The sequence below is a fragment of the Phaenicophaeus curvirostris genome, chromosome 1, assembly GCF_032191515.1.
Source record: "Phaenicophaeus curvirostris isolate KB17595 chromosome 1, BPBGC_Pcur_1.0, whole genome shotgun sequence".
NCBI classification, from domain to species: domain Eukaryota; kingdom Metazoa; phylum Chordata; class Aves; order Cuculiformes; family Cuculidae; genus Phaenicophaeus; species Phaenicophaeus curvirostris.
In genome coordinates this window covers 123,489,561-123,507,917 of record NC_091392.1, presented here as the reverse complement: position 1 = coordinate 123,507,917, position 18,357 = coordinate 123,489,561, and the positions used below count along the sequence as shown (strand labels likewise).

The 18,357-nt window shown below is 37.1% G+C and overlaps 1 protein-coding gene across 4 annotated transcripts in view; it reads left to right on the top strand.

Annotated features, from left to right (window-relative positions):
* GK (glycerol kinase) overlaps positions 1-17,595 on the top strand; it is a 38,022-nt gene extending 20,427 nt beyond the window's left edge. The window contains exons 14-21 of one of the 4 annotated variants that reach the window (XM_069873559.1): positions 1,077-1,173; positions 2,858-2,942; positions 7,501-7,621; positions 9,284-9,427; positions 10,406-10,486; positions 11,999-12,085; positions 14,000-14,070; positions 15,159-17,595. In XM_069873559.1, coding sequence (XP_069729660.1) covers positions 1,077-1,173; positions 2,858-2,942; positions 7,501-7,621; positions 9,284-9,427; positions 10,406-10,486; positions 11,999-12,085; positions 14,000-14,043 — 659 coding nt within the window. In that variant the 3' untranslated portion in view covers positions 14,044-14,070; positions 15,159-17,595. The remainder of the gene's footprint in view (positions 1-1,076; positions 1,174-2,857; positions 2,943-7,500; positions 7,622-9,283; positions 9,428-10,405; positions 10,487-11,998; positions 12,086-13,999; positions 14,071-15,158) is intronic. The other 3 variants (XM_069873577.1, XM_069873568.1, XM_069873586.1) reach the window with 3 other exon arrangements.
* Positions 17,596-18,357: the final 762 nt, after the last annotated feature.

Here is an 18,357-nt window from a genome sequence, read left to right as displayed (position 1 = left end):
AGGTTGAAAAATTTAGAATTCATTTTATGTGAAACTTGAAAGATTAAGCAAAACCTTAAAACATCAGTCTGTTTTTCTGTAAGAGAGCTTCGCAGATCATAATGAAGAATATAAACTACTGCAAATTAGCCCACTGTTGAAATACTACAGTACCTGTTGGCTTCACAGGTTTGACTAGACCTTTGAAAGGTTTGAATTTCAAGAACTTTAGTCTTGTCGGTGTTATTAAAGTCATGTGGGACTTCGTCATCTCTTCCTGTTTCCCTAAACATGTCCTTCCTTCTGCCTTCACTCCTCTTTTAAGTAGAGTCTGTATGAAAGTGCCATTTTAAGAAGTTTTCCTACTTTGCTGTATTGCTGTGCTTCACTGGTCAATGCAAACCAGAAATGTAGAAAAGCAGAAAAAAAAATACATGTATTTCTTCTTATAGGAAGGAGCTGCACATTAGCATTACTTTCTTTACAATTCTAGATGATTTAATGTAATTTTTAAAACCAAAAATATTTTAATATTGGAGAGTTAAAATATTCAAAGTTATTACAAGGATATTAAGAAACTAGATTTCCTTGTAGGTGGCCTTGTGATTATATACTTAACCTGAGAGTTTAGAACTCTAAATCTATTTGAAATTAATGGGAATTTACTTCTTAACTCCCTTTGGTCTTGATCCAGCTTCACTTGCTTGCCTTGACTTAAATGCAAGTAACATGACCTTTTGGACTGATTTGAAGGTTGCATTCTTTACCCAGAAGATACCCATTGAAAACCTCATAGAATCTAGGTCAGAATATTGAGTACAATTTTGGGTTTAGGTTTTGATTTTTCATTTTACATTTCTGACAAACCTCTGTGTGCCCCATCTTCCATTTATACTGTTTCAAATGAGCAGCTAATTAATGAGGAGCAGAGTGACAGAGTTGGTTGTATTTTCTAGATGTATGTAGCTTGATTATTTTTGTAGCCACCTATCACACTCTGTGTTCCCTGTTTAAATAATAATAGCTTTAAGTGTCATATTTAAGTGTTGGTGCAGTTGTGAAAAGCTAAGTGAAGACTGTTTCTGTATGTGCATTAGAAAAATTGGCTGCGGAAGCGGGGACTTCTTATGGCTGCTACTTTGTGCCAGCATTTTCGGGACTGTATGCACCATATTGGGAACCCAGTGCAAGGGGGTAAGAATCTGACTAAATATTGCATTTGCTGGGAGATTTAATGATTTTATAAATAGTATTGCTAGTCCTTCCAGGTATATGAATTGATCTCTTTGTTTTTCTGATGTGTCTGGATGTGTCATTTTCTGCGGTATCTTCAAGCTACTACTGGGTTTCTGTTTTGTATTTAAGCTGTTCAAAACAGGGACTACTCTTGGGAGAAAAAGAAGGATTAGGTAGCTCAGCTACTCACCCTTGTCTTCCCCACCCCCAATAAAAGGGCGTGGGCAGGGCAGGGAAAACATTTGGGCTGGGATGTGTATTTCAGAGGACAAGTACAAGATAGTTCTGTCATTCTTGCCAGTAATGGGGCCAGCATTTTTTTCTTCATGTATTTCTGGTTCTGAAAGAATTTTCTTCTCACTAAACAGAAAAAAAGATGTCTACATACCTGTGAGCTGTCAGGCAACAAAACTAGGAAGTGAAGAATTTAGTGCTGATTGATTAGTTTTTTTGAGTTCAGTTGCCCGTGGCTGCTGCATTCACTGTTTCGAATTATACAGGCCACTTAATTCCTCCCCACTTCTCTTCCTTCTCCTTCATCTTATGTCCAGCTTTCTTTCCAGTCAATTGAACACTTCTTCCTCTTTTCCTTCCAGTCCCTTTCCTAGTTGTTAGGTTTTTGCTTGCTGGTACAAGTTAGAACTACTGGTTCAAACAATAACCTTCTATTGGTCTTTTTTGCTATTGTAAGCTTGCCTGCCGTGGCTGGAATCACAATGTGCCGTAGGAGTCACAGAAGCATAGGAAATTTAAATATAAAATAACTTTTTTAAAGTGAGGAAATAAATCTTAAAAGAATATCTAGTTCCCAAGGTTTTGAGTAGTTATATCTTTAGCATTTAGATGCTTTCTGTACGCAAGGAAGAAAAGGAATCCATGTTAGATGTTTTTATAGTTTTTCAAGTCACAGTGCTTAACCTTTTAACTGTTAAAAAACAATCTTTGGAATGGCAACAACTAAAAATGTCCTTTAGTATCTTTGAACTTGTGTGTACCCATCACCAAATATAGCAGCATTTCTGTGTGGCTGTTCCTCAGATGTTGAAAAAGAAAAAAGAATGATTTTTTGCTGTGCAATTCAGAGTACATTGACAGAATTTAGCTTATTTCTGGTTAGATGTAGCATAGTTTCCATATGCAAAAATCTCTTTGGAGGTGCAGAAACAACTAGTGATCAGAATAAATCTGAAAGCAACCTTAAGCATTTAGAACACAGCACCAACCCAGCAAGGCTTTTCCGTAAGAACTGAAAGCATGAGAGAATTTACTAAGATTTTAGTGATGGTTGATATTATTTTTGAAAGAAAAGTCTGCCTCAGTCATACATTCCCTTTTCTTAAAGGAAGACAGATTTGTGTCAGTATTTGTGGGGGGGGGGGGGTGAACAAGCACCCATGTGCATGCAGATTGGCAATGAAATCTTGATTTATGACAATTCTGTTGATACAACACTGCAGTCGTGTTTGTCAGGAAGACAAGTATAAGACAGTTAAGATTAAAGAGGAACAAACTTTTTAATACTAAAAGACAGTCTTCTTATGGAGGTACTGAATAAGCTTTGAATTAGAAGGCCTAGATTTGAAGTAAAGGAGTATGTATGGTGAAGACGTGTCTCCTAACTAGTCTTTTTTCTTTTCAACAGGATTATCTGTGGCCTTACTCAGTTTACAAATAAAAACCACATCGCCTTTGCTGCGCTAGAAGCAGTCTGCTTTCAAACACGAGAGGTAAAGGCAAATTAATTGTAAATTAGTGTGATAATGCACTATAGCTTCAGGAAGAAAGAGGATTGAAAAGATGAATCGTATGCTTTATATTGTAGTTGGGTGCTATTATTCTCTTTAACATGGTGCTATTGTTGAAAAATTATTCCTATGGGCCTAGCTACGGTGATGTGTTTGGGTAGTACATTATTTTGGGGTGATAATGCTGCTTTTTGTCAGCACTTAAAATAAGGTGAACATATTCTGTGAATATTTTGAAAGGCAAAACATAGAAGCATTAAAATGACAAGGACAGTACCATAAGTAAAAAGCTTCATTAGTCTAGGAGACTACATTTTATATTGTCTGCTATGATGAAGGTGGCTTATGTTTCTTCCAGTCCATAAGAGCAAAAATGAATTGAAACAAGACAGCAGCAAGGAAAATCTGGATTCACTTCTTGCCTGTTACATCTTGCATTGCCTTTGCTGTAATAGGAAACCTGAATTCTTGCAGAAGAATTGAGTCCTCCAGCCACATCAAGGGGGTTGATAACAGAATGATCTGAGCATTAGAATATTTATTTCACTGTCTACTATCAATTTATATTCCTTGTGTTCCGTACAAATAGAGGAGAAAATTAAATCCTAGAGCCCATGGGGTAATAGTCAAACCTTAATTTGATTGTATGTTCTTAAAACACCTCCTAGCTAAAACTGTGGGATAAGAGGAAAACAGCTTGCTGTTTCTGTAGCGACATAGAATGCAGTAAAAGTACTCATGTGGGAAAAAACGAGAAATTTTACCTAGATGTCTGCTTTTGAAGATGTGCTAACGTTCTCTGAGTCTTCAGAAATTAATAAAGGAGCTTGGAAGTAGCATATATCTGTATTTCCAGGACTAGAAGTCAGGGTAGTTGCAGAAAGTTGAACTGATAGTCTAGTTTGTTGTCTGCTCCTCTCTTTCCTTGTCCCTTCTCCCATCCATTCTCTCTCATGTGACAGCTCAGTGAACCTTCCAGCACAAAATTATCCCTCTTTTTGCCGGTCTGTTTTTCTGCTGGATTAGTGACCTCAGCTGCCTCGCAGAGCAGTGTAGCAGATGTCAGAAGGAGAGAGACAGGATGTGTAGTGGGAGTAGGAGGAAGGTGCAGATGGAGGAAACATGTTGCATTTTTTCTTCCAGAAGGCATTGTTGAAAAATAAGCAGGTTTTCAATTCTAAGACCTGTACAATGCTGATGTTACACAAAACTTACATACGTGGATACCTTGCTTTTCATCCAACTCAGTACAACAGAGATAGCAGCAGCATGATCATTATTCGTTTTAATCCTTCACCCTTCCCTGATTTCTAGCATTCTTTAATGTTTTTTTTTTTTTAATCTCTGCTACATGCATGGTATTGCACAGTGGTAAACAAAGCCAGAGCCTTCTAACACTATGCATATGTAAAGCTGAGATTACAAGGCACTGCTGAAATTCTCAATGGTAAAAAAGGCAGCTGAAATCACAGAATCACTAGGTTGCAAAAGACACACAGGATCATTGAGTCCAACCATTCCTATCAATCACTAAACCATGCCCCTCAGTGCCTTGTCCACTCATCTTTTAAACACCTCCAGGAAAGGTGATTCAACCACTTCCCTGGGCAGCCTGTTCTAGTGCCCGATGACCCTTTCTGTGAAATATTTTTTCCTGATGTCAAGCCTGAACCTCCCCTGGTGGAGCTTGAGGCCATTCCCTCTTGTCCTGTCCCCTGTCACTTGGGAGAAGAGGCCAGCACCCTCCTCTCTACAACCTCCTTTCAGATAGTTGTGGAGAGCAATAAGATCTCCCTTCAGCCTCCTCTTCTCCAGGCTAAACAACCCCAGCTCTCTCAGCCGCTTCTTGGAAGACTTGCTCTCCAGCCCCTTCACCAGCTGGTCACACCATTTCCGATACAAGCCAAGATGCCATTGGCCTTCTTGGCCACCTGGGCACACTGCTGGCTCATGTTCAGTCGGCTGTCAACCAACACCCCCAGATCCTTCTCCTCCAGGCAGCTTTCCAGCCAGATTTCTCCTAGTCTGTAGCACTGCACAGGGTTGTTGTGCCCCAAGTGCAGGAACCGGCATTTGTCCTTGTTAAACTTCATCCTATTGGACTCAGCCCAGCGGTCCAGCCTGTTCAGATCCCTTTGCAGAGCCTCCCTGCCCTCCAGCAGATCCACATTTCCACCCAGCTTAGTGTCATCCACAAACTTACTTAGGATGCACTCAATGCCTTCATCCAGGTCATTGATAAAGACATTGAACAGGGCTGGCCCAGCACTGAGCCCTGGGGAACCCCACTTGTCACTGGCCTCCAGCTGGAGTTAACTCCATTTCCCACCACTCTCTGGGCCCGGCCATCCAACCAGTTTTCCAGCCAGGAGAGCGCTCACCCGTCCAGGCCAGAGGCTGACAGTTTCCCAAGCAGAATGCTGTGAGAAACTGTGTCAAAGGCTTTACTGAAGTCCAGGAAGACCACATCCACAGCCTTTCCCTCGTCCAGTAAGCAGGTCACTTGGTCATAGAAGGCGATCAGGTTAGTTTGGCAAGACCTGCCTTTCATGAACCCGTGTTGACTGGACCTGATCACCCAGTTCTCTTGCAAGTGCTTCATGATAGCACTCACGATCACCTGTTCCTTGACTTTCCCGGACACTGAGGTCAGACTGACAGGCCTGTAGTTCCCTGGGTCCTCCCTGCGACCCTTCTTGTAGATGGGCACAACATCAGCCAGCCTCCAGTCCAGTGGAACTTCCCCAGTCAGCCAGGACTGCTGAAAGATGATGGAAAGGGGTTTAGCAAGCACACATGCCAGCTCCTTCAATAACCTTGGGTACATCCCATCCTGCCCTGTAGATTTATGGGTGTCTAGCTGGGCAAGCAAGTCTCTAACCACCTCCTCTTCGATCATGGCAGCTTTGTTCTGCTCCTCTAACTCCTGGGTGTGTACACAAAGGGAACAGCTTTCCTTACTATTAAAAACTGAGGAATGAAGGCATTAAGTATCTCAGCCTTGTCCTCATCCTTTGTCACAGTTGTTCCGTTTGCATCCAGTAGGGACTAAATATTTTCCCTCGTCCTCCTTTTATTGTTAATGTATTTATAGAAAGATTTTTTGTTATCAGCAAATCAGCATAGACAAATGTGAAATGATAAATGTGAAGGAAATAAGTGATGGGGAGCAGTACTAGATTAGTACTGCCAGCAAACTTTGCTGCTGTGCTACTAAACCTTGTTTCCAGACTATTTCTAATGTATTGAACAGTGCAAGCCCATGAGCAGATGCTATCACCCTGAAATCTGGCCTTTTACCTTCTGATTTTTAACGATTATTTATCCTTTGACAGTTCTTTTGGTTCCTGTAAGGATTTATCTGGTAAGAGATTTCACTGACTCAATTCCTGGGAACAGGTAGAATCTACTGGACAACTCATCTCTATGTAGTTTTTACTGCCTTGCAAACCTACATTTTTTTCTTTTTTTGAAAATGTATTGACTGTTAACAGTAAGGATTGTATAGCTGGGTCCTCTGTGAACTACAGAAGAGCACAGAGTGCGTTGTACTTTTGGTCTTTTTTGTGGTCTGTGTTGTTTTATCATTTAAAGCTGAGAAAAGCGCACCTGTTTTTTTAATTCAAATAAATTGAAAAATTGCAAAGATAAAATCATTCTGCCCTATTTAATGCCTGACTTTGTCGAGAAAAGCTATGCGCTAACCTTAAAAAATGTAAATGAGGCATTTAATTGACTGCATTTACAAAACCCTAGGAACCCACTATTCTGCATTTAATGCCATGGTGTTGCCAGTAACTAAGGTTTGAGGCAAATCTTACATTTTTAGGAAACCTTCTAAAAAGCATATTGATAGTTATCAGTGAATTAAATATTCTGCTCTTAGTTAATTATACCTTGAAAACACTTTAACATTTTTCATTTATTTTCAGCAATCCACTGTTTCCAAGAGTAATAAGCATAATTATACGATAAAATTACACTGAAGTCTATCCCATGTAATGTAAAATTCTCAATTTTCAACAACTAATTGAAAATAATTCAAGAGGCTGCTCTTTCAAAACAGTTCAAGGTTCAGCAATTCCCTTTGATGTGTCCTCCAAACTGCCAGTTTAAACGTTTTAGTTTTTCGATTCTTTTACGCATCAAATTAGAGGAAATGTCTTTACAAACTGTAATCAACTAAAGACCTCTATCTGGTATTACTTCTTCCTTTGTTAGCCTTGATAAATGTTGTAGTTTTGATTAGCATTTCTTCAAAACTCTCTTCTCAGACTATGTAAGCAACACATAGGCTACATATAGAGGAGCAGAGGAGAAATATCTCCTACTCTAGGATTTCTGTAATAAAGAGAATGCATTTACTGTATATTAAACAAAACCATACTGTCACTAACTTTTGGTTTGCCCTCTTCATATGTAGGTATGAGTAATTATCTTTTTAACACTCTTCAGCAAATACTGAATTATCAGTATTTTACACATAAAGGGCATAGTGGATTTCTCTGCAATTAAATGGTAACATGTATTACTCTTTAAGATTTTAGATGCCATAAACAAGGACTGTGGAATACCACTAAATCAGTTACAAGTAGATGGAGGAATGACCAATAACAAAGTCCTCATGCAACTCCAATCAGACATTCTTTGTATTCCAGTAGGTAAGATGAAATTACAACTCCTATTTTCTTTTAAAGCCAAAAGCAGCATTGGTTTCTAATAGCTAATGAGGGCAAGTTGGATGGCTTGCTTTGCTGTTGTTGCTGGTCTTTTGCTACTGCCTGAGAATGTTGGGGTGTTTTTCAGAAAACGGGTTTGGATCTTGCATCCAGTTTAGAGATCCACTTTGCTAGAGAATCACTGACTTATTTCTTGCATTGAAATATTATAGCACTATGGTGGTATTGAACTTTGAAGTTAACATATCAATTTCTAAACATCGAACAATTTTAAAATCAGTGAAATTGACACTCTGCTGCAATGTTTTGACCCCAAGAATCTTGCTTAGAGATAAATCAGAACTTTTCACATCTACCGTTAACTGTTTTGCTCTTGCATTTCAGCAAATAGCAAATACCTTTTTTCTGTTCCCTTTGCCTACACAAACCTTTGATTTTATTTACAATGGAAAGGAAAACCCAGAAAGCACATTGCCCATTTTGTTTCCTCCTACAGCTGCAACAAAGAAGGGAATAGAACATAATAATAAATACAAACCCAAATGGAGTTGTTCCTCTCTGAGGCAAATGGAAGTTTACAGTACCATTATTCTAATCCGACAGCAATGCAGGACGGTTTTTAAATGATCATATAGCTGTTCTTTCATAGAAGCCCTCTAGAATAACAAAAAGGCTTTTTAGCCTTTGAAGGATGTTTTGTTACATTAAAACTCTTTCAATACCTCACTTGAAACCTAGAGCATTTCAGTTGTCAGTGAAAAGGGTGCATTATTCTGAAGACATTGTTTTAACACCTGTAGCAAATCCCAAATTGCTGAATATTGTAAGCTATACATTAGCATTTTTGAAGATGCAGTGTGTTACTGGGTAACATCAGGATATTCTAGGTCTTCATCTATACTGAAGACTGATTATTTGCTGCATTAGTATAATAATCTTGCCTAATATGCAGCTTCTAGAATGTCATGTAGAAAAACATTATGATGTCTCTAATGCCTACATGTGAGACACTTGAGTGGGAAGTTTTTAACTCGAGGTGATATAGCTTGCCTTTGATAATACATAACACACAAGGCTTGTACTGTCTGTGTAGATGCTTAGTTAGCAGATGAAAGGATATGATCAGTAAAACAAAAGGATCCTTTACCTGAAGAGTTCTAGAGTTAATGGAACAGATTTACTGTTGACTTTTTGGGGGTGAAATGGTCTTCTGTAGTGTTTGTGGAAGATAAGCAAACTTGTAAGTACAAGCTTGTAAGTAACCTGTTTTAAGATGCCTTTTCTAAATGTAAATGCTTTTAATAACAGTTTCTAGAGCATGGAAGCAAGACTGATAAATAGTAATCACTGCATTGGGGAGGGAAAGAGAAGACACACGAATAGTATCTTTTTATCAGGACAATTCTAAGGAAACTGATGGTTGAAGTCAGCAGCCCTGCACGTGGTATGAAAATGGGCAATTGCATGATTCATTCTTGAAGTTAGCCTCATAAATATATGAATGGCAGTTGGTAAACTTTAAGGAAGCATATAGAAAGTACATATAGAAAATATATAACATTATATAGGTAAACCTTTTAGTTCTGATGACGTCAAGTGACTTCCATTAAAAATCATCACGGCCTTCTCTGTGATTTACTTCAGTAAAGCCATCAATGCCTGAAACAACAGCTCTAGGAGCTGCTATGGCAGCAGGAGCTGCAGAAGGAGTTGGAGTTTGGAGTCTGAATCCAGGAGATTTGACAGCAGTGACATGTGAACGATTTGAGCCGCAAATCAACCCAGAGGGTAAAACACTTTCATATTATCTAAGAACTTCCAAACTTAGTATTTTGTGCCCAACATATCATTTATTTCCTTCGTTGCAGTCTAATATCCTGATAAAAACATAGCTATATGTGAATATTCTCACAAAGGTTGTAAATCAACTTTGTAATATTTAGTTTAGAGAAAAGTGCATTTCACTTGCTATTTTGTCCATTTATTAAATAGCAAGATTGAAAAATGATTAAAACAACATAATCCCACAGGGGAATGTGTAGATTTTTTTTTTCTTTCTTCTTTTTAAAAGAAACTTGGCACTGGGCATTACAGTTAGTAGATTTTGATTTATAGCAAGTAAAATCAAAGAAACAGTGAAAGATTATTACAGGGAAAGATGTCTCCTAAAGCTCCTGTGCATTTGCGAGTTTTTGCAACTGCAGAAAGGACAGACTGACTGTTTCTGGGAGTCTTTTCTTTTGGCTCTAAAAAGCCTATGTTAATCATTCTTTTTTTAGCTAACTAACATTTTTATCCATTCTTAAGTGCTTCTAGAGAAACAATGTATTTGACATAATTAATCCACATGTATGACAAATGCATTTTTGTATTTTTAATTATTTTTTTTAATTTTGGTACAAAACTTTGTTTTACTATTTTGATTATAATCACTGCTGTTATCCCTACTTCAAGACAGTATTTTCAGCACTGAAGAACTTCTACATGAGTAACAGTTGCTTTATGTTGTCCTACTTCTAAATCTTATCAGTGAACATGCAGAAAATTGGTTTTAAGGTTTATTTAATGTTTATAACTGTGCATATCTGCGGGAGGTTGATTTGGGTTTTTTTGCATTGAAAACAGCATTTTATATTACTTGTTCTGTGCAGACAAACTGTACTACACAAGTGGGAAAGCTAATATTGTAGTGTTTACTTCTTAATATTCGTAGTTGTAATCATATGCGTTAAGAGACTTTTCTGTTTGCCGATTTCTCAATTTCAGAAAGTGAATTTCGCTATGACAGATGGAAGAAAGCTGTAGTGAAATCTATGGGCTGGGAGACATCTCAAGCTCCTTCAAATGGTAAATCAGAAATTAGTATGGGTCAAGTATTAACTTAGCTGTTTAGCCTAAGTAGTTAATCTTGGGTTTGGTGACCCTTTCTATTTGTACCATTTCTGGACTACTCCAATGATTTAAAAATTATTACTTAAAAACACTGTGGAAAAAACCCAGTAAAATTGTGTCCTCTTGAAAGGACACAAGCAACATCTGTTAGGGCTCTAAAAGCAGATGACATGAAATCAAGACTAACTGCAGGTTTTGCAGAATGGCATTGGTTTACAAAAGAAAAGAACATCTTACCTAGAAGAAGAAAGGTAGCACAACTCTAAGACATTGTAGGGATTTCACAAACTTTCTTACACTATAACCTCGTGTTGCAAAGGAGAAATGTTTCATCCTGTGATTTTTCTTGCTATATATTGCATTTATTGTTTGCTGTATAAGAAGGAGAGATTGATAGCTGTATCAAATCCATCTGACCCACAAGGGCTAAGAGCAAGAAGTTATCATAAAGTGAAGAATTGTATAGACCTCTTGTTCACAACAGAGAATATACAAACACTTTTGAGGGATTGAACAAGAACTTTCTTTTGAAGTAGAGGGCTTTTTCATCTGCCAGGTTTAAATTAAATAAAACCTGCTGTCTTTTATGATCCATAATTTGAATTTATATTTCAGGATGAGCTTTTAGTTGTCAGTAATCCTGCAGCATGTCATTCGTGGGTCTTATCTTCATTTCATTTTCCTTTTGTTGGAAAAACTAATAGAATGAAAGTATTAAGTAAAGAATCTTCAAAATGTAAACTCACTCCAGAATCCACAGTTGCAGCCCTCAGGCTGGATGAAGTCTCTTACTTCATCCTTGAAAGCTAAAATTTTCCTTTTATCATCCTATACATTGGTGTAAGTATTTTATTTGACACATGGTTATACAAACATCTCTCAAGGCTATTTGGAAAGGAGATAGGTAACTGAGCTTGAGTAACAAGATTAATTTCAGTGTTGTCCGTTACGATTTAGTAGCCTTACATCTAACTCTTTGTTACGTATCCTGTTATGAAATCCAAAGTGCTTGATACATGTATTACTTAAATATCTTTATTCCTTTTGAAGGACAGGGAATTCTGTCTTGCAGAAAATAAAACTATTTCAATTCTTGTGAGAAGGGTTATGTTTATTAAAACTTACCCTCAGTGATTATGTGATTCAACACTGGGCGGGGGAAATGTTATTTTCATTAGTTCTTGCTTTCAAATTTTGTCTTCTGCCTGCTAGGGTTATATAGAGAACTACTAGAAATGGGCTCAATCTAGATAGTGCTAACAGTGGAATTTGTATTTGAACTTCTATATTAAGAGCCTGTTTTAAATTACTGTGGGGGTTGTGCATGACCTTTTTTAGTTTTTCTGCAAAAGTCACTACAAATGTTACTTTCTGTTTTCATGTTTTTTAACACATATATTTCAATTTATATATATATTTCTTTTTTGATTTGCTTGACTGGAAACACCCTCCCCTGGATGACATCAGGTGACACTAGTATCTTCTGTAGTCTGCCTTTGGGTTTTTTTATTATGAGTAGCATAATAATGTTAATCGGAGCGAAGTACGTCTCAGGTTAGTTATTATTTGAACTGGATCACTTTAAAAGCTATCTAGCTTAAGTGTTGGAGTTTTTGATATTCCATCTGCTTATTTTTAGTGAAAATGACTGATGCTTTTTGTTGTTGATGCACACAAGTGTTTGAGGGAGTGAATTAGGCATATGGTGCCTAAGGGAACCAAGTGAATGCCATCTCGAATGCATCCTCATGTGCCATGAAATTCGTAATTGTTAGATGCTCATGAAAATTTGAACTGCCCCTTGCCTTTGTCTAGCTATGCAAACCCTACACAGTTTCTAAAAAGGATGTCGGTTGGAGCAGCTTAGCTGGTTTTTTCATTGCCTGCCTTACAGTGTGCATTGCAGTTAGAATAAGGTTCCATTCTTTATCCTGTATTTCTTCTCATAACATTTAAAATTATTTTGAGGCTGTCATATATGAAGACTTTTCTTTTGCCCCTGAAAGGCTTCATGCACCCCTTTCATTTTTTCTGGTCCCCTTGGATCTATTGTATGATTAGAACTCTTCATCTACTAAATCTAAAGAATAATCATTTAGCACTTTGCTCTTGAGGGATAAGTGAATTCATTTTGTGTAAAGAGAAGAGATCATAAAAAGCCTATCTGCAAAACCGGGGAAAGGGACTGTGTGCATATGCAATGAAGATGCATCTTCAACCTATTAATATGCTTAAAACCAATTTCTTAATATGGATGACAATGTTAGTTACTTATGCCAGAAGTAATACTTTTCTTTAAGATATTATTATGGTAAGAAAAAGAATGTTCTTTGTTATCTTGTTTCTTAATTTCATTCCAAAGAAAGTATTTTACAGTATAGCTATTGTTGTTGCTTAGAAAGCTCTTGGAGGTGGTTCTTTAGTTTTCTTTCTTTGTTTTGGTTTTGGTGGGATGTGGAGAGGTATTAATTAAACAGACAGTCGAGGACTCTGGCATGCTCTTGTGATGATGTGTTTGTATTTTGTTTCTACTCATTCAGCCTGAATTAACTATTCTAGTGTAATTTTCCTTGCATGGAAGAGACTGAGCTTATAGGAGACCTATAATCAAACTAAAAAAATGCAAAAATCGAACTGAACAAGTGGATTCTCATTGATTTACTAACTCTGGAATGTATCAGTGAATGAGAACAATCTTGATTATGAAGCATAAAATAAAGCCAACTGTGAATAAGTGAGTGAATTTTTAATGAGCTGAACTAAGCAACCTGAATATTAATTCCAGGTCAGGTCCTTGACCACATGGGGGTTACCTAAAATAATACGAAGATCAATGTTAAGTGGGCAGGTTATTATCATAAATCCTGAATTTATTGTTTTTTTAAAACAACTAATCAGTAACCTGCGTATAGAAATCTAAATTTACACTCATAAAAAACAGGGGTTTCTCCCTTCCCTGGGTTTGTCAGTGCCTTTCTGACCCAGAAGTGGAAAACATATTCGTTTCAACTCACTCTGGCCTTCAGAATCCTATTTTTGTCCTTGTTTTCAGGTAACAGTAATTATTGGAATAGTTACTATTACTATATATACAGATATATATATATATACACACACCAGTATATTGGTATATTATTTACATGGTAAGCTTGGGGACTGGAGAAGCTGCAAGGTATTTCCGTCTCTTACTTGCTCTTAATATGATGATGTCTTAAAAGGAATAGCATCAGTGATGTAATGTCAAGGTTGTAGTTTTGCTCATCTGTGTGGTAGGGTAGAATATGATGTATAGAATTAGTGTTGCTGATTGGAGCAGGGCTACTTCCCACTAGACCTTTACTCTGGTAAATATCATTTTGCTTTTTAAAGCTCAGCTAGCTGCCTGGTCTTTTCTTCTTACTTCAGCACAGGAACTCGATTAATTTGTTACATTTTATCTTTTAATGAAACACTGGAGCTCCAACACAGTCGTCAGTATAGTAGGTTTGAGGATTGAATCTGCTGAGGATTGAATTCATCCTTAATGTGCTGAAACAGCAGTAAGTCTTGCATGGCAAAAGTGCTGTTGTTGAACATGTCTCTGTAGGGCAGGGCCATGACTTTACAGCTACTGAAATGCAGAGGAAAAATCTGCTGTGCAAAATAGAGAACACTAACGTGGCAAAATCCTATTTACAAAACTACTAAACTAACTGCCTTTTCATGCAGGACCTGATGACTGACTATGAAGAGCAGTGCTATATTTCATTGTATCATTTCATAATTTCATCAAAATCAGGTCGATTACCTGTACCTTATTTTATGATCTTCATTATTCTTTTCTCCCAGGGGAGAAAGGGCAAACATTTTTTTATTTCACTATTAAAGCAAGTTTTGTATAGCCACTGAGGTCTTTATGCTAAGTTTTTGTTAAGTCTTTCACACTAGTTTTGGAAGTGGACTTCTGAGAGATTTCAACGTGCTCTGTAGCTGTAGTTTTTGGGAGGATGGGAGTTAATTGAAAGTGATGCTATATTTTTTTAAACTCAGATTTAAAGAAACGCCTTTGCATACTTAAACTAGCACTTCTCAAGTGAGCTATAAGTGACAACTGGCTGTATATGAGATCTTACTTGACATCTGGAGTATAAACTTCTTTGACTTTATTCTCACAGAATAAAGTGCCAGTGCTGACTGTAATACTATATTCTTCATGCTTAAATACCCTTTGAGGTTTTTTTAAGATTCTGTTTTTCCGTTTTAGTTTTGTGGGATGTGATAGTTACTGCAAATTGCGTGCTAATTTACATTTAGGGATCACTATGGAGTTCTACAGATTAGTTGAAATAATATTCCCAAATTTCTGAAAACTGAGCTCATATTCAGAAAAAAATAAGCTTAGAGTGCCTTCCTTCAGTTCTACTTGTTAAAAATCTACTCATCTTAGTAGTGTGGTCTCTGTGCACACCCCACACACTTAAGTTCTGGCTTATCTGGTGTCACAAGATTCATCTAGTTCATAGTTGGATTATTTGAAAACAAAAGATGATTATAAAGAATTTCTCCTATAGCTCAGCTGTGTTATAGAGTGTTATTAGTGTTTTAGAGTAAATTCTAAGTTACTAATACACATTCTTTCTTCTTTAAGGTACTGGTAAATGAGACTACTTAGTGGGCTTTCTGGATCCAGCATTTTTTTTACCTTTTGTTTTATTGTCTGAAAAGATTCCACCACCAATGTGATTATACTACTTATGTGTCTAAATTCATTTACGAATCCATCTGTTGCCAGTCCCTGAGTAACTTCGCAGCGGTATGCTGAAACTTCAAGTCTTCAGCCCTTTGTTACTCTGCTCCCTTCCCCATTAACTCCCAACTGCACTGGAGGCCTTTGCGTGGACTATCTCATATGTCCTCAAATTTCACAAGCCTTAGGTCTATTTGAGAAAGTTGTTATTAAAAACCCTGCAACTTCTGAGGTGGTCAGATGTTTAGCTACCCTTTTCATGGCTCTGGTACTTTATACGACATTGTAGAATGTTAATGATGCACTGTAGAACTTCAGTCTTACAATTCTTGCAGCTGCTGTGAATTATCTTTCATTGGTATATGGTTGCCAAAGTTGTTTGATGGTAGTGGGCACTAGTCTGAAACATGTTAAATTGTACAAACCTTTTAAACGCTAGCTCAAAATGTATTATTCGTAACACGTATCAACATGGGTTTGACAATGAAGAGGTTGCTGCTGTGGTCCACAGAGTACTATTGAAATGATCAATCACAAAGTTTAAGTTTGGTTTGGCTTCTGGCAGATCTAGCCAGTTTGCCATTGTAAGTATTTAAGACGCTATGTTCTCTGATTGTACCTTTAAAGAGATGGGAGTAAACACGTTTTGGTTAAGGCCATGCTTCATGTTCTTGTGCTTCTGTGCTAGCTGGGGAAGACAAATCTGATGCAGCATGCTATTTACTGGGCAACTTCTTGCTCCTCAGCAACTAATAACTTAAAACTACTCTGTACAATGCATTTTTCTTGACCAATACTGCATATATTCTTTCATCCTGCTTAAGGATATTTTAGTGACTATTTGTTAAACTTCTGAAAGTTGAAGCTAGCTTAGTTTTCTTTAAGGAGGGTCTACTCCAAATTAGATATAAGTCGTTTAGTTATTGATCTCATTTAGTATATCTCAGGGACCAAAATCTCCCTATAAGTTTCCACGTTCATATTTTTAAAAGCAAGTTATGCTGGGACTTACAAAATATGGTGGGACAACCCAAAACCCTGGCTTGGAAGAATAAGCACTTAGCACCTGAAATGAGCCATTGGAATTCAATGTGTGTGACAGCTGAGTTGCATCTACTTTGAAACTTTTTATCTTCTACAGGTAAAGGGGTGAGGCTGATAATCTTAACCTCAGCTTTCCTGTTTGTACCAACAGCATGGCAAATGCCAGCCTTACTGGTTAGGACAGAAAAAAATGTGTCATTACATCAGTATAGAATGATAGTGAGGATAATGATGTGGGATCAACATGGAGAATTTCAAAGATGTGTTTAAATGCACTAGGAGTTAAAGGGAGCGGGTTTTTGTGTGTGTTTGTTTAAAAGATTTTTGTCTTTAAAAAGTAGTCTTTAAGAAAGTTTGTTGGTATTTGTTAAACTATGATTAGAGACTTAGTTTTTAAAAAGATGTTAAATATGTGTGTGTCTGAAGCAGTGGATTGCACAGAAGTTCAAGTCTGTACAATATATTTAATATCAAATGCATATTAATTGCCTTTTTATTATTAAGTGCAATTACCTTTGAAAATGTTACTTTAGTTAGGAAGTTAGAGAAGGAGCAATTTTCGTCCTGTGGTTGCATGTATAAATTCAAGAGAGGGAATTTTTGTGCAGAGGTGAAAACATAACAAGATAATTTAAATCCCATATCTCTTATAAATGCTTATATGTGAGGTGTGACAGCTAACGTTTGAGTTTTCCAGTTTGTATTGGAGAGGTGAAGAAAGAGTGAAAAATGGACATGAACACATAGAAAAATCTTTATGCTCCTTAGCTTTACTGAGAACTCTTGCTGATCGCACCTTACCCCAAGGAACAGGAGTAACAGCAGCCTTTGGAGCACACTGGGCAAGGGCAGCACACACTTCAAACACTGGATTTCTGAGTACGTCTGCTTGCCAAAACCACTGAAGTACTGAACCTGGAAATGATTAATGTTGACGTGTTATCTATGTGGAGTGGGAAGGATAGCACATAATACATAGGACGGGGATTTTTTGCTGCTTTTCTGACTTCTGTTGGGAAACACAAGCCCTGTTTTTTTTTCACTGAGTTAAAATAATTATTTTATTTTCAATTGCTGTTGCAAATGTTTTTTTAAGAATTTCACACCACTGTTAACTTTCTACCAACATAGTTGAAATATATTGTAATCTGTATGTTGGGGGAGGGGAGATAAACTGTTGCAAATTGGCTTTTTGTGAAGCTCTGATTTATTTTTTTTCTATCAATTTCCAGATTTATAAATTCTTACTTGAGAAATACATTAACTTGGTATTAAAATACCTTAAATAAATTTATGTAAGCTGTCAGTTTATTCTTTCACATTATCTTTCAAACATTTTCACTGAAGTTTTTTGCATGAGGCACTAGTATACATTGATGCACATTAGACATGGAGAATCCTCTTTAAGTGTCTGTCACAGACACATGCTTTAGCTGTCTCGGCTGTATGGCTCAAACACATGCATTCTGCTTTTCAGTGATATATTCAGCTTTAGGGACTGGATTAGAAATTACATTTCCCCAAGTCCCTCCATGTCAGGAAAATGTGGGAAAACACAAGTAGAACGATGAAAAGGAACACAGTACAGATTTGATCCAAAGGTCTCAAACATTGCTTTTTGGAGTCAATTGGCCAGGTGGGTTTTGGGCTTATCCCATGGTCTAGTAAATGCTGCAGATTAAAAAGCTATCATAAGTTGGGGGAAGAAATATTCATGTAATAGAAACATTGCTGGGTCACTAGCCAGAAGCATAAGGTACCCCTGTTCTTTTAAGAAAGCAGCATGGCAGTATATGTATATGTGGAGTATACATTCATGGAGTGTGCCTGCCAGATTCTTGTTTGTTCTATCTCTTGTTTAGCTCCACAATTATATTTTACACCTCTAGTGCTGCATTACAACAAGGATATAGTCTTCATCCACAGTCTTTACTAAGTCTTTAGTCCCCTATAATAAAGTCAATTGTGTGAGCCAGAAACAAACAAATAAAAGATGCATTTAAATACCCTATCAGTACAGAAACCTTTGGTAACAATAACCTTTGTTATTGCTCAA